The sequence below is a fragment of the Symphalangus syndactylus genome, chromosome 22 (genome assembly GCF_028878055.3).
Source record: "Symphalangus syndactylus isolate Jambi chromosome 22, NHGRI_mSymSyn1-v2.1_pri, whole genome shotgun sequence".
NCBI classification, from domain to species: domain Eukaryota; kingdom Metazoa; phylum Chordata; class Mammalia; order Primates; family Hylobatidae; genus Symphalangus; species Symphalangus syndactylus.
This window is the reverse complement of record NC_072444.2, coordinates 41,258,214-41,273,916: the sequence shown is the minus strand read 5'-3', so window position 1 is coordinate 41,273,916 and position 15,703 is coordinate 41,258,214. Positions and strand designations below refer to the sequence as shown.

General features: G+C 41.6%; 1 protein-coding gene across 11 annotated transcripts in view; it reads left to right on the top strand.

Annotated features, from left to right (window-relative positions):
- The window catches only part of SAP130 (Sin3A associated protein 130), a 91,558-nt gene that overhangs the window by 74,672 nt on the left and 1,183 nt on the right, over window positions 1-15,703 (top strand). For all 11 annotated transcript variants that reach the window (XM_063632110.1, XM_055261467.2, XM_055261465.2 and 8 more), the window contains 4 exons: window positions 4,250-4,498; window positions 4,665-4,790; window positions 12,541-12,644; window positions 15,575-15,688. In XM_063632110.1, the coding sequence (XP_063488180.1) occupies window positions 4,250-4,498; window positions 4,665-4,790; window positions 12,541-12,644; window positions 15,575-15,688 (593 nt within the window). The remainder of the gene's footprint in view (window positions 1-4,249; window positions 4,499-4,664; window positions 4,791-12,540; window positions 12,645-15,574; window positions 15,689-15,703) is intronic.

Here is a 15,703-nt window from a genome sequence, read left to right as displayed (position 1 = left end):
GCTTTAGTACTATTTATTCCAAGTTTCATTGCCTTGTTATGCAATCAAGTAAGATTTATGTTGCTGAAAAACCTATATGTGATTAGTAAAATCTTAAAACAATTCATTTCTCCTTTACCACTTCATCTTAACTCTAAACTTCCGGTTTGAGAAAGTCAAATCACTCGAGAGGTTTTCTTTTTCTCTTTTTTTTTCTTTTCTTTTTTTTAATAATTTATGTAGAATTTTGTTTTTCCTACAAAAGTAACATATTCAGTATACAAACTGTGTGAAGTATAAACAAATCCAAAGAAGCAAGCAAGTTATTTGTGCTCTGGTACCCAGTATTACCTACTATTTCAGTGAGAAGGCCTCCATTTCTTTCTCATGTCGTTTGCCCTATAGAGGTGTGATTGTGCTATGTCTATAGTTTTTTTTAATGTACTGTTTATTTACTCATCTGTTTATTTATTCTGCCATGAAATCTCTTTCTGAGGGTATATTTACCCTTGGCACTTTCTTTGAAAGATACCATGAGTAATCCAGAAGGGAAAATGAAGCACCCTCAGTTATGCTACTCATCTGCCCTTTTTGGCTGGTTCCTTTTACCTCTCTGTGCTAGAAAACTGCCTGTAATCCTACCTCAACCTATAGGGGTCTATTCCAGGAATTGTTCTGGGCACTGACAATGCAACTTTGTATAAGACAAATGCAACTTTATCCTCTTAGATCTTACATTCTAGCGAGGGAGACAAAAGCAAAAAGATGACTAAATTATATATGTATGTATGTGTGTATATGTATGTTTGGGTGATAAGTTCTATGGAGAAACAAAGCAGGGACAAAATATAAGGGAAAGTTGTAGCCAGGGCTGGAATTTGTATAAAGGGTTTTAGGAGAAAGCCTCACTGACGAAGTGACCATTGAGTAGAGACATTAAAGAAATGAAGTTGCTGGCCATGAGGATATCCGGGGAAAGGGTATTCCAGGCCAGAGAGCAGTAAGTACAAAAATCTTGAGATAGGAGCCTGCGTGATGTGCTCAAAATATAGCAAAGAACCAAAGGTCGCTGGATCTAAGTAATACGGGGAGTGGCAGGCAGCAGGATCAGATCATGGTTGAACAGGGCCCACAGGCTATTGTAAAGGCTTTGGCTTTGCTGGGGTTGGCAGGGAGCTGTTGGAGCAGAGCAGGGAGTGTGAGCAGAGCAGTGCCAAGTGCTCACTTAGGACTGAAGATAAACACTCTGGCTGCTGGGGAAAGAACAGACTCTGGGAGCAGGGATGGAATCGAGGAGACCCGTCAAGCGACTGTTACATTAATTGCCAGGAACAATGAAGGCTCAACCAGGGTGGTAGTAGTGGAAGTGGTGTGAGGTGGTAGGATTCTGTTTATGTTTTTAAGGTAGAGCTAAGAGTGTTTAATGATTGGATGTTGAGTGTGAGCGAACAGTATCTGGGACAACTTCCAAGATTTTTGGCCTTAGCAGCTGGAAGCCATAGAGTTGCCATTGGCTGAATTAGGAAAGCCTGCTGGAGGACCACGTTTTGTAGGGAAAGATTAGGAGTTTAGTTTTTGATAGGGTAAGTTTCAGATGTCTGTTAGACATTTCAAATGTAGACATCAAATAAATAGTTAGATCTATGAGGCTGGCTTTTGGAATAGAAAATGAAGTTGCAGATATAAATTTGGGAGTTGTCATTATATATATAAATTGTGTTTAAAGTCATGAGCCTGGATGAGTGGTTCAAATCACTTAGGGAATGAATGTTGATAAAGACAGAAGCAGTCCATGATCTAGTCTGAGGATAGTGCACTATCATGAGATGGAGGAGGAAGTAAAGTCCAGCAAAGGAGGCTGAACGGAGGGAACACAGGGTAGGAATATCACTTATAGTATGTGGTGTCCTGGAAGTTGCAAGAACAAAAATATTTCACGGAGGAGAGAATGATCAGGTGGATCACATGCTCTTCAGAGATCAAGGAAGATGAGGTCTGAGCAGTGACCTTTGGATTTGGCAAACAGAGGTCTCGAGAAAAGCAGTTTTTGTGTGATGATGGGGTAAAAGCATGACTGGGGGCAAGTTCAGGAGAAAGCCGGGAGAGATAGAGACATTATATATAAACAGCACGTTTGAGGCATTTGTTCTAAAGGAAGAGAAAAAAGATGTTTGAAGTGACATGATGTCAAGAAGATTTTTTTTTTTTTTTTTTTTTTAGATGGAGTTGTGTTCTTTCGCCCAGGATAGAGTGCAGTGGCGTGATCTTGGCTCACTGCAACCTCTGCCTTCTGGTTTCAAGCAGTTCTTCTGCCTCAGCCTCCTGAGTAGCAGGGATTACAGGCACCTGCCACCACACCTGGCTAATTTTTATATTTTTAGTAGAGATGGGGTTTCACCATGTTGGCCAGGCTGGTCTTGAATTCCTGACCTTATGATCTGCCTGCTTGCGTTAGCCTCCCAGAGTGCTAGGATTACGTAAGCCCCCATGCTTGGCCAAGAAGAAGATTTTTTTAAGATGGGACAAATAAGAGTTTTGTATGTTAATGGGAATGATCCAGTAGAGTGAGAAGAATTGATGATGCAGGAGAAAGTTGTGAATTCCTGGAGCATTGTTTGAGGAGGCGAGAGTGGGTGGGATATGTGTGTACCTGAAGAGGTTGGCCTTTGCTGAAAGCATGGAGAGAAGGAGAATATAGGGACACAGTGGAGATGGAGAGGTGAGGTGGTGGGACTTGATGGACATGTTCTTGTGATTACATCTATCTTTTTCAGTAAAATAGAAAGCAAGGCCATCCACTGAGAGTACAGATGGTGGAGGAGGCATCGAGTGTTTGAGGGAGAAGAAGGTGTGAAGTAGTCATCCCGAGAGAGACTGGACTTAGTAGATAGGGTTGTCCAAGTGAGGCCAGTCAGCATGATAGTGTGTCTCCCTCTGGTGACATTCAGTTGCGTAGGTGCAGACTAGTTGGAGAATAGGATTTAACCTCTTGTCCTTTTGCTAAGTGAACACAGTAAAGCAAGAAAAAGAAGGGACAATGAAGGAAGAAAAGAAATACAGTGATTATAGGGTTCAGACCTGGCGATGGGGGAGGATAGACATAAGAGGGGTGAGTGACTTGCAGGAGCGTGGTCTGATGAACAGGTTCCTTGTAGGCCTAAGGAGTGCTGGAGGCTGAGTACTGAGGGGAGGAACCTGGAAAGAGAGTTGGATTTACCTAGGGAGTTGGATGCTAGAAATTGAGATTGGGTGTGAGGCAGTTTCTATTTAACGGTGACAGGAAGGTTTAGGGTATGACTGTTGGGAGTGGGCAGCAGAGTGGGTAGAGGAAAATAGGGCAAGTATGTGGCAGAGTGAAAATAAGAGTTTAGGTGAGCCCTTAACATGATTTTTAAATTCCTAGACGTATGATTCATACAAGCTCAAGCAAATGTTTACGTCCTCACAACACATGCTTTTTATCTGGAGGTAGCACACTGTGGTCGGTGAGAGTCCAAGCTCTGAAGCCAGACTGCCTCTGTCAATCCCAGCTTGCCCACTTCATACTTGTATGACTTGTGCCATATTTTCTCATTTGTGAATTGGAGGATAATAATATTGCCTACTTATTCAGATGATTTTTACGATAATGAGTTAATAGGTTACCTGCTAGACATTTATGTTTAAAAAGTGTGAAAAATAATAGCTTCACTCATAAGGTCCTGTTATCTCCTTTGGAGCAAGTCCTGAGGCAAACAGTTCAGGGATGGTGTGTGGACTTCATCAAATTATTAGAAAGCCAGGCTCCTTCTACCTCTTCGCCCCACCACCCCTAGGATTTGACCTTCATGCTCTTGATTCAGGACAGCTGCTGATGCTGCAGCCATCTCATCTGAGTTCCAGGATCACAGAAAGAAGACAAGGAGTAGATCACGCCTGCTCTCTCTCTTCCTCCTGGAAATTTGCTAAAAGTGCTACAAAACACTTCTACTTCCATCTTAGATGACCACACCTATAATGGAGGCTAGGAAGTACATTCTTTAGCTGACTATCATTGTGCCCTTGTCAAAGGGAGGTCCTGGAACCAAGGAAGATGAAGATATGGGCTATTAGGGAGGAGTTTGCAGCTTCTGCCCAGAGTGCTTAGCACAGTGCCAGACACATAGGAAGACTCAATAAATGTTGGTGCTCTGTGCTGTCTTCTTAATCGTTGTCTTTGTTGGAAGGAAGTAAGTAAAACTTTGTTATGTTTGAGTTCTTACAGATATGTGTGCTCCTTTTCCTATGACAGCAGTTCCTCCGCTGGCTACCAACACTGTGTCTCCATCTCTTGCATTGCTGGCAAACAACCTGTCCATGCCTACAAGTGACCTACCACCTGGTGCCTCCCCAAGGAAAAAGCCTCGAAAGCAACAGCATGTGATCTCAACAGAAGAAGGTGACATGATGGAGACAAACAGCACTGATGATGAGAAGTCCACTGCCAAGAGTCTTCTGGTGAAGGCTGAGAAGCGCAAGTCTCCTCCCAAGGAGTATATTGGTAATGGTCACAGGCTGACTTGTGTTATGACGCTTCCCAATAAAGTCAGAGTCCAACCCAGAGGCTCGTTAACATAGTCGGCCTCACTTATACCTCACTTACTGGAATTGAACTTTGAGGATTGTTGACAATGTTACTAAGTTGTTTAATGTCTTCTCTTTAATAGATGAGGAAGGTGTGAGGTATGTCCCAGTGCGTCCAAGACCCCCCATTACTTTGCTTCGTCACTATCGGAACCCCTGGAAAGCTGCTTACCACCACTTTCAGAGGTACAGTGACGTCCGGGTCAAAGGTTAGTTTCCCCAGAAACATTTGATATTAATGCATGAAATTGGTATAAACTTAATTAAAATAGAAGAGAAAAACAGAATCACAATTTTCCGGTTTCAAAAAAACCATAAATTTTTGTTACAAAATCTTGAGGCTCTAGTGTTTAAGTATGTCCCGTAGAATATAAAACCTAGAAAATTACCCTTTTCCCTAGCAAGCTGTGTATATTTATTGGAATTGCAGTTTAATGGTTAAGTAACAGCCTTGGTTTTTGTAAAACCCACGTGTTAACAGCTCCCAGAGTACTGATGGATGATACCTGTGGCTTCCAGAGTCATTGTGGAAGAGCTGTACTGGGTTACTGTGTAACACAGTTCTTAGTCCACAGTAGTTCCTAAGATGCTAAAATATGCATGCATTGTAAGCATTTCTGCCAAAAGATCTTTTGTTTAACAAATATACAAAGCTCTTGGAGTGGTCTAGGGTAAGCCGTCAATGAATGTTTTGTTGTTCTGGTGGAACCTGAGAATAACCTTTTAATAAACCCACATATGATTGAAAATGCTGATCGTACTTTGCAAATACCTGCAAATATTTCTACTGATGGACTTTAAGTGCCATTAGTCTCAAATATAATATATGTACAAAGAAATGTGAGTCTCTAGATAATTAGTCACATTTCCCGTTCTCTTACATAAATTCCATTTGGAAACTGCGCTAAGGGTTTTCTTGAAGGCTCAAGATGAGTCCAACTTGGATGGAGTACTGACTAATTAAGCAGAGGTAGAGATGCTAACAGTTCAGTCTCTGAATGGAAGTACAGAGGCGGCTACATTTCCCAGCTTTTCTTCCTCACAAGTGTACTCTGAGGTTTGGAAAGAAGGTGAGATTTGCAGAGGTCAAGAAGTGTTGCCTTTTAGGGGAAGTAGGATATGAACCACTAAACATCTCTTCACGCCACAAGAATTCCATAGAAAAAATATTTAGGAATTTGCCTGGTAGCATTTCAAGCCACACTACAAGAGTCTAAATGCTTATTGAGACTTGCTCTTCAAAAACTATCTCAAAAAAGATAACTTGACAGCTGAAAGGTTTATGATCCCTAAATCTTCTGTTTCAGTGTATTCATACTAACCTCCTTTACACAGTGCCTCTTGACTATGAAAGTTTAGTGTAGCTATTTTGCCTCAGCTATAAAATAACATATAAATTATATACATAAATACATCAAGATAGACTAAAACTCACAGGAGGCCGGGCGCGGTGACTCACGCCTGCAATCCCAGCACTTTGGGAGGCCGAGGCAGGTGGATCACTGGAGGTCAGGAGTTCAAAATCAGCCTAGCCAACATGGTAAAAACCCTGTCTCTACTAAAAATAAAAAAAAATTCGCCAGGCGTGATGGTGGGCGCCTGTAATCCCAGCTACTCAGGAGGCTGAGGCAGGAGAATCTTTTGAATCCCAGCTACTCAGGAGGCTGAGGCAGGAGAATCTTTTGAATCCCAGCTACTCAGGAGGCTGATGCAGGAGAATCTCTTGAACCCGGGAGGTAGAGGTTGCAGTGAGCCAAGATCGCACCACCGCTACCACACTCCAGCCTGGGTGACAGAGCAAGACTCTGTCTCAAAAAAAAAAAAAAAAAAAAAAACTCACAGGAAAGAAAAGAGAAACAAAAAAGAAGTACAGAAAACACATAGTAATGTGGCAGACCTAAGCCTTACATACTAGTTATTGTCATAAATGTAAATAATCTAAACATACCAATTAAACACAGATTGGCAGAATCAATGAAAAGAAACCGTCCAACTATGTGCTGTGTACAAGAAACTCACTTTGAATACAGTGGCATAGGTAGATTGACAGTAAAAGGCTGGAAAAATACATACAAGCCAGGCATGGTGACTCACGCCTGTAATCCCAGCACTTTGGGAGGCCAAGGTGGGTGGATCACCTGAGGTCAGGAGTTCAAGACCAGCCTGGCCAACATGGTGAAACCTCGTCCCTACTGAAAATACAAAAATTAGCCAGTCATGGTGGTGCACACCTGTAATTTCAACTATTCAGGAGGCTGAGGCAGGAGAATCGCGTGAATCCCCGGGAAGTGGAGGTTTGCAGTGAGCCGGGATCATGCCACTGCTCTTCAGCCTAGGCGACAGAGTGAGACTCTGTCTCAAAGAAAGAAAGAAATAAATAAATAAACAATATGAAATTAATTCACACAATATGAAATTAATTTACAGAAAAGCAGGAGTGGCTATATTAATGTCACATAGAGTAAAATTCTGAGGAAAGAAAATTGCTAGAGACACAGAGGGACATTACATACTGATAAGATAATCAGCTGACCAGGTAATGATCCATTTCTCTACAGTGTCTTTTAAAATATAGGCAAGGACATTCCAAATTTATTTTATGAAGCCAATATTTTCATGCTATCAAAACCAGACAGTGTACAAATATAGAAAATGACAGGTCAATATTCCTCATGAATATAGATATAAAAATGCATTAATAAAATATTAACAAATCAAATCCAGCAGTATATACCTTGACCAAGTAGAATTTATTCTTGCTGTACAAAGCTGGTTCAACATTTGAAAACCAAAGTAATCTACCCTATTAACTGGCCTTATTAATTTCCTAGGGTTGCCATAACAAAGTACTGTGAACTGGGTGGCATAAAACAGTACAAATTATTCTCTCATGGTTCTGGGGGCTAGAAGTCCAGAATAAAGGTCTGATAAGATCATGCTCTCTGTGAAAGCAGTAGAGGAGACTCCTTCCTTGCCTCTGTGGTTTCTTGTGATTGCCAGCAATCTTTGGTGTTCCTGGCTTGCACCTGCACCACTCCAGTCCCTGCCTCCATCTTTAAATGGCATTCTTCTCTGTCTCTCTCTGCCTCTCCCATCCTCCTTTCTCTCTCTCTCTCTCCTTCTCTCCCCTTCCTTTTCTCTCTCTCTCTCTACTTCTGTCTCTCCCTCCCTCCTTGTATGGACACCAGTCATTGGACTTACAGCTCACCTTAATCTAGTATGACTTCTTCACCAAATTACCTTTTTTTGTTGTTTTTTCTTCTGATGGAGTCTTGCTCTGTCCCCCAGGCTGGAGTACAGTGGTGCAATCTTAGCTCACTGCAACCTCTGCCTCCCGGGTTCAAGCAATTCTCCTGCCTCAGCCTCCTGAGTAGCTGGGATTACAGGCGCCCACCACCACACATGGCTAATTTTTTGTATTTTTAGTAGAGACAGGGTTTCACCATGTTGGCCAGGCTGGTCTCGAACTCCTGACCTCAAGTGATCCACCTGCCTCAGCTTCCCAAAGTGCTGGGATTACACGTGTGAGCCACTGTGGTCAGCCTACATTACATTCTAATATAGTTATAGTCACAGGTACCAAGGAACTTCAACATATCTTTTGGGGGGAAAACCATTCAACCCACAACAAAAGCTAAAGAAGAAAAATCACATGATTGTATCAATCAATGTAGAAAATTTGACAGAATTATTGGTCTATTCAGAGATTCAACTTCTTCCTGATTTAGTCTTGGGAGGGTGTATGTATCAAGGAATTTATCCATTTCTTCTAGATTTTCTAGTTTATTTGCGTAGAGGTGTTTGTAGTTTTCCCTGATGGTAGTTTGTATTTCTGTGGGATCAGTGGTGATATCCCCTTTATCATTTTTTATTGCGTCTATTTGATTCTTCTCTCTTTTCTTCTTTATTAGTCTTGCTAGCGGTCTATCGATTTTGTTGATCTTTTCAAAAAAACCAGCTCCTGGATTCATTAATTTTTTGAAGGGTTTTTTGTGTCTCTGTTTCCTTCAGTTCTGCTCTGATTTTAGTTATTTCTTGCCTTCTGCTAGCTTTTGAATGTGTTTGCTCTTGCTTTTCTAGTTCTTTTAATTGTGATGTTAGGGTGTCAGTTTTGGACCTTTCCTGCTTTCTCTTTTGGGCATTTAGTGCTATAAATTTCCCTCTACACACTGCTTTGAATGTGTCCCAGAGATTCTAGTATGTTGTGTCTTTGTTCTCATTGGTTTCAAAGAACATCTTTATTTCTGCCTTCATTCCGTTATGTACCCAGTAGTCATTCAGGAGCAGGTTGTTCAGTTTCCATGTAGTTGAGCGGTTTTGAGTGAGTTTCTTAATCCTGAGTTCTAGTTTGATTGCACTGTGGTCTGAAATTGTGGCAATGATCAGTAGCTTACCAACCAAAAAAAGTCCAGGACCAGATGGATTCACAGCCGAATTCTACCAGAGGTACAAGGAGGAGCTGGTACCATTCCTTCTGAAAATATTCCAATCAATAGAAAAAGAGGGAATCCTCCCTAACTCATTTTATGAGGCCAGCATCATCCTGATACCAAAGCCTGGCAGAGACACAACCAAAAAAGAGAATTTTAGACCAATATCTTTGATGAACATTGATGCAAAAATCCTCAATAAAATACTGGCAAAACAAATCCAGCAGCACATCAAAAAGCTTATCTACCATGATCAAGTGGGCTTCATCCCTGGGATGCAAGGGTGGTTCAACATATGCAAATCAATAAATGTAATCCAGCATATAAACAGAACCAAAGACAAAAACCACATGATTATCTCAATAGATGCAGAAAAGGCCTTTGACAAAATTCAACAACGCTTCATGCTAAAAACTCTCAATAAATTCGGTATTGATGGGATGTATCTCAAAATAATAAAAGCTATCTATGACAAACCCACAGCCAATATCATACTGAATGGGCAAAAACTGGAAGCATTCCCTTTGAAAACTGGCACAAGACAGGGATGCCCTCTCTCACCACTCCTATTCAACATAGTGTTGGAAGTTCTGGCCAGGGCAATCAGGCAGGAGAAGGAAATAAAGGGTATTCAATTAGGAAAAGAGGAAGTCAAATTGTCCCTGTTTGCAGATGACATGATTGTATATTTAGAAAACCCCATTGTCTCAGCCCAAAATCTCCTTAAGCTGATAAGCAACTTCAGCAAAGTCTCAGGATACAAAATCAATGTACAAAAATCACAAGCATTCTTATACACCAGTAACAGACAAACAGCCAAATCATGAGTGAACTCCCATTCACAATTGCTTCAAAGAGAATAAAATACCTAGGAATCCAGCTTACAAGGGATGTGAAGGACCTCTTCAAGGAGAACTACAGACCACTGCTCAATGAAATAAAAGAGGATACAAACAAATGGAAGAACATTCCATGCTCATGGGTAGGAAGAATCAATATCATGAAAATGGCCATACTGCCCAAGGTAATTTATAGATTCAATGCCATCCCTATCAAGCTACCAATGACTTTCTTCACAGAATTGGAAAAAACTACTTTAAAGTTCATATGGAGCCAAAAAAGAGCCTGCATCACCAAGTCAACCCTAAGCCAAAAGAACAAAGCCAGAGGCATCACGCTACATGACTTCAAACTATACTACAAGGCTACAGTAACCAAAACAGCATGGTACTGGTACCAAAACAGAGATATAGATCAGTGGAACAGAACAGAGCCCTCAGAAATAATGCCGCTTATCTACAACCATCTGATCTTTGACAAACCTGACAAAAACAAGCAATGGGGAAAGGATTCCCTATTTAATAAATGGTGATGGGAAAACTGGCTAGCCATATGTAGAAAGCTGAAACTGGATCCCTTCCTTACACCTTATACAAAAATTAATTCAAGATGGATTAAAGACTTACATGTTAGACCTAAAGCCATAAAAACCCTAGAAGAAAACCTAGGCAATACCATTCAGGACGTAGGCATGGGCAAGGACTTCATGTCTAAAACACCAAAAGCAATGGCAGCAAAAGCCAGAATTGACAAATGGGATCTAATTATACTAAAGAGCTTCTGCATAGCAAAAGAAACTACCATCAGAGTGAACAGGCAACTTACAAAATGGGAGAAAATTTTCGCAACCTACTCATCTGACAAAGGGCTAATATCCAGAATCTACAGTGAACTCAAATTTACAAGAAAACAACAAACAACCCCATCAAAAAGTGGGCAAAGGATATGAACAGACACTTCTCAAAAGACATTTATGCAGCCAAAAAACACATGAAAAAATGCTCATCATCACTGGCCATCAGAGAAATGCAAATCAAAACCACAATGAGATAACATCTCACACCAGTTAGAATGACGATCATTAAAAAGTCAGGAAACAGCAGTTGCTGGAGAGGATGTGGAGAAATAGGAACACTTTTACACTGTTGATGAGACGGTAAACTAGTTCAACCATTGTGGAATTCAGTGTGGCGATTCCTCAAGGATCTAGAACTAGAAATACCATTTGACCCACCCATCCCATTACTGGGTATATACCCAAAGGATTATAAATCACGCTGCAATAAAGACACATGCACACGTATGTTTATTGCGGCACTATTCACAATAGCAAAGACTTGGAACCAACCCAAATGTCCAACAACGATAGACTGGATTAAGAAAATGTGGCACATATACACCATGGAATACTATGCAGCCATAAAAAAATGATGAGTTCATGTCCTTTGTAGGGACATGGATGAAACTGGAAACCATCATTCTCAGCAAACTATCGCAAGGACAAAAAACCAAACACCGCATGTTCTTACTCATAGGTGGGAATTGAACAATGAGAACACATGGACACAGGAAGGGGAACATCACACTCCAGGGACTGTTGTGGGGTGGGGGGAGGGGGAGGGATAGCATTAAGAGATATACCTAATGATAAATGACAAGTTAATAGGTGCAGCACACAAACATGGCACATGTATACATATGTAACAAACCTGCACATTGTACACATGTACCCTAAAACTTAAAGTATAATAATAATAAAATAAAGAAAATTTGACAAAATTAAACACCTTTTCATGATAAACAATGTTCAAAACATTCAAAAACATTGTTCAAAAAGAAGGGCTCTTCCTTGAGTTGATAAAGTTGTTCTGCCCTTGGAAAGGCTCCCCCAGCTGTCTTAGGCTTTGTTCTGTCCTTCAAACCAGCCTGCACATAGTCTAGGCTGTATCTTCATTAGTTCCACAAGTCTCCCCCAATTCCCTTCGCCACAGCCTCCACTGTTCTCGGGAACACCTTTAGGTTTGAACTTCTTCACACTCTTGCAAATGGACTCACTTCCTTCAGGAAGAAATTAGAAGGTTTCTGTTTTATAGCCCACTTCTTCCAGCAAAACGTTTGATCCAGGGCCTTAGAGATGGGGGAGGCCCTGGCTTGACATGTGGCAAGCTTCTCTCTGAGTGACAGCCCTGCTTTAGGAGGTAGCACTTAATGGAGGGGAAGGAGGGGAGTAAGCAGCCTGGGGTCCTCTTGGCTTGCCTCTCCTAGATGAAACCATTACCTCAAATAAAGTTCTTATGGCCAGGTATGGCGGCTCATGCCTGTAATCCCAACACTTTGGGAGGCCAAGGCAGGCAAATTGCTTGAGCCCAGGAGTTCAAGACCAACCTGGGCAACATAGCAAGACCTCATCTCTACAAAAAATACAAAAGTGAGCCCAGCATGGTGTTGCACACCTGTAGTCCCAGCTACTTGGGAGGCTGAAGTAGGAGAATCGTTTGAGCCTAGGAGGCAGGGGTTGCGGTGACCCGAGATTGTACCACTGCCCTCCGGCCTGGGTGACAGAGCCAGACACTGTCTCAAAAAAAAAATAAAATTCTTGTTAAAATAATGGCATTTATGCTGCTCGAACACAAATCATTTACCTTTTTAAACACTGAAATACACGTATTTTTATTTTTTATGGTTCCAGAGGAGAAGAAAGCTATGCTGCAGGAAATAGCTAATCAGAAAGGAGTATCCTGTCGTGCTCAAGGCTGGAAAGTCCATCTCTGTGCTGCCCAGTTACTACAGCTGGTAGGTGGAGTTCTAGCCCTTGTTCATCACGCTGAAGAGAGGAGAAGACACTTCAGATAGCTGAGTTCATAGAACTTTTTAAAAGTAACTCTGAAGCATTCCCAGCTAACGGGGGTTATGGTAGAATTTTTATGTGCGCTATATAATATCACACTGTGTCAGTTACATGTGATTAAAATTGAAATATATCTGAGTTCTGGTACCCAGATCCAAAATACATGGAACAACTGTGGTATAAGACCTAAATTTAAGATTCAGTGTTATGTGACGTTGTGACATCTGAAATAGGGGGAGCCTCAAACGGCCTGAGAGTCCCTTCTCCCACCTCTGCTCCCTCAGATGAAGTCTCCTAGGTAAACAACCTTTCATACCACAGGGACCAGGCACACAATTCCTGCTCCTGGCTGAGTAGTAGGCTCCAGTTCCCTGCCAGCTTCCAATATTCCAGTATTACTCAGATAAGCCAGTCACACACATCATCATTCAGAGACCAGGGCATACCTCTCCCTCTTTCCTGTTCGTTTTTTTGTTTTTGTTTTGTTTTGGTTTTGGTTTTTTTTTTTTTTTGAGACAGGGTCTTGCTCTTTTACCCAGGTTGGAGTGCAGTGGCACGACCATGGCTTACTACAGCCATGATCAACCTGCTGGGCTTAAGTAATCCTCTCACCTCAGCGCCCCCCAAACAGCTGGGACTTACAGGTATGACCCATTGCACCCAGCTGATTTTTAAAAATTTTTTGTAGAGGCCGGGCACAGTGGCTCACACCTATAATCCCAACACTTTGGGAGGCCAACGTGGCCAGATCACGAGGTCAGGAGTTCGAGACCATGGGCAACATGGTGAAACCCCCGTCTCTACTAAAAATACAAAAATAAGCTGGGCGTGGTGGCAGGCGCCTGTAATGCCAGCTACTCGGGACGCTGAGGCAGGAGAATGGCTTGAAACCAGAAGGTGGAGGTTGCAGTGAGCGGAGATCATGCCATTGCACTCAAGCCTGGGTGAGAGAGCAAAACTCCCTCTCGGGGAAAAAAAAAAAAATTGTAGAGACAGGGTCTCACTGTTGCCCAGGCTGTACTGTGTCTTAATTTTTAATAAACAAGTTTAAAAAGTTAAATTTTTTTGTAATAGAAAATAAGGGGCCAGGTTCAGTGGCTCAGGCCTGTGATCCCAGTACTTTGGAAGGCTGGGGCAAGAGGATTGCTTGGACCCAGGAGTTTGAGGCCCACCTGGGCAACATAGTGGGACCCTGTCTCTACAAAAAAAAAAGTGTTTTAATTAGCCGGGTGTAGTGGTGCACACCTCTAGTCCCAGCTACCTGGGAGGCTGAGGTGGGAAGAACTCTTGAGCCCGGAAGACCAAAGCTGCCCTTAGCCATGATCGCACCACTGCACTCCATCCTGGATAACAGAGTAAGACACTCTCAAAAAAAAGGAAGAAAACAAAGTTTATAGAATAAAGATATAAAGAAAGAAAATATTTTTTGTAACCTCCCAACAGTGTCCACATTTGTCCGACAATATGTGTTTTAAGCTAAGTTTTATTGCAAAAGAGTCAAAAAGTTTAAAATAATTTAAAAGTTTATAAAGTAAAAAGTTACAATATGCTATGGTTAATTTGTTATTGAAGAAAGAATAATATTTTTAATAGGTTTAGTGTAGCCCAAGGGCACAGTGCTTATAAAGCCTACAGTAGTGTACAGTGATGTCTTAGACCTTCACATTCACTCACTGCTTACCCACTGACTCACGCAGAGCAACTTAACAGTCCTGGTAGACTGCATTCATGTAAGTGCTCTTCACCATTTTTAATCTGTCATGCCGTATTTTTAGTGTACCTTTTCTATGTATAGATAGGTTTAGATACACAAATACTTAACACTATGTTTCAGTTTCCTGCACTATTCCTTGCAGTAACATGGCGTACATGTTTGTAGCCTAGGAGCAGTAGGCTCTATCATATCGTCTAATATGTGGTACTTCATAACATCTGGGTTTGTGTAAGTACATTCTGTGATGGTCACACAACAATAAAATTTCCTAAAGACATTTCTCAGAACGTATCACTGTCATTAAGCAGAGCATGACTGTATTTGTGACTCATAAACTGCTGTTAATCTTACCTGTCCAGTGTTGGATCTTATATGTTTGGCCATATAACCCTAGGGCAAGAATCCCTCCTTCACCAGCAGGTGAAGAGGAGGTGACAACCTCATAAAGTTTTTCCTTCTTTTCAGTAGCAGTGACCTGAAGAACATTGTCTGTTGTCAGTATCTAAAAAATGTAGTGCCTTGGCTACTTCTGACTTAGCAGAAATCACTTCTATGAAACTTGGAGACTTGTGTTTCAGAAGAATTGTGGATTCAAGGCAGTATTCAAAAGTTATCCTTGAAGATAGGCTCTGAACTATGGCAAATTATAATGTAAATCTTTGTTGATCAGTTTCCTTTACTGGTTTTATTTTATTTATTTTTTTATTTTTTAGATGGAATTTCGCTCTTGTTGCCCAGGCTGGAGTGCAATGGCGGGATCTCAGCTCACTGCAACCTCTGCCTCCCGGGTTCAAGCGATTCTCCTGCCTCAGCCTCCCGAGTAACTGGGATTACAGGCATGCGCCACCACGCCCAGCTAATTTTGTATTTTTAATAGAGATGGGGTTTCACCTTGTTGGTCAGGCTGGTCTCCAACTCCAGACCTCAGGTGATCCACCCACCTCGACCTCCCAAAGTGCTGGGATTATAGGCTTGAGCCACCGCGCCCAGCCCCTTTACTGTTTTTAAACCTTAGTATCTTAGTCCTTAGGAGAAAGGACGTTGTCACCCAAACAACTCTTAGACAGTTGACAAAGGTGATTGAAGGTGGGTTCATTTGCCTGGGGTTGACATAGAAAAATATTTCCAAGGTTATGATATCCTCCCTTTTGTGTGTTGCAGACGAATCTAGAACATGATGTCTATGAAAGACTTACCAACCTGCAGGAAGGGATTATCCCAAAGAAAAAAGCAGCAACTGATGATGATCTCCACCGAATAAACGAACTGATACAGGTTTGAGTGAGCCCT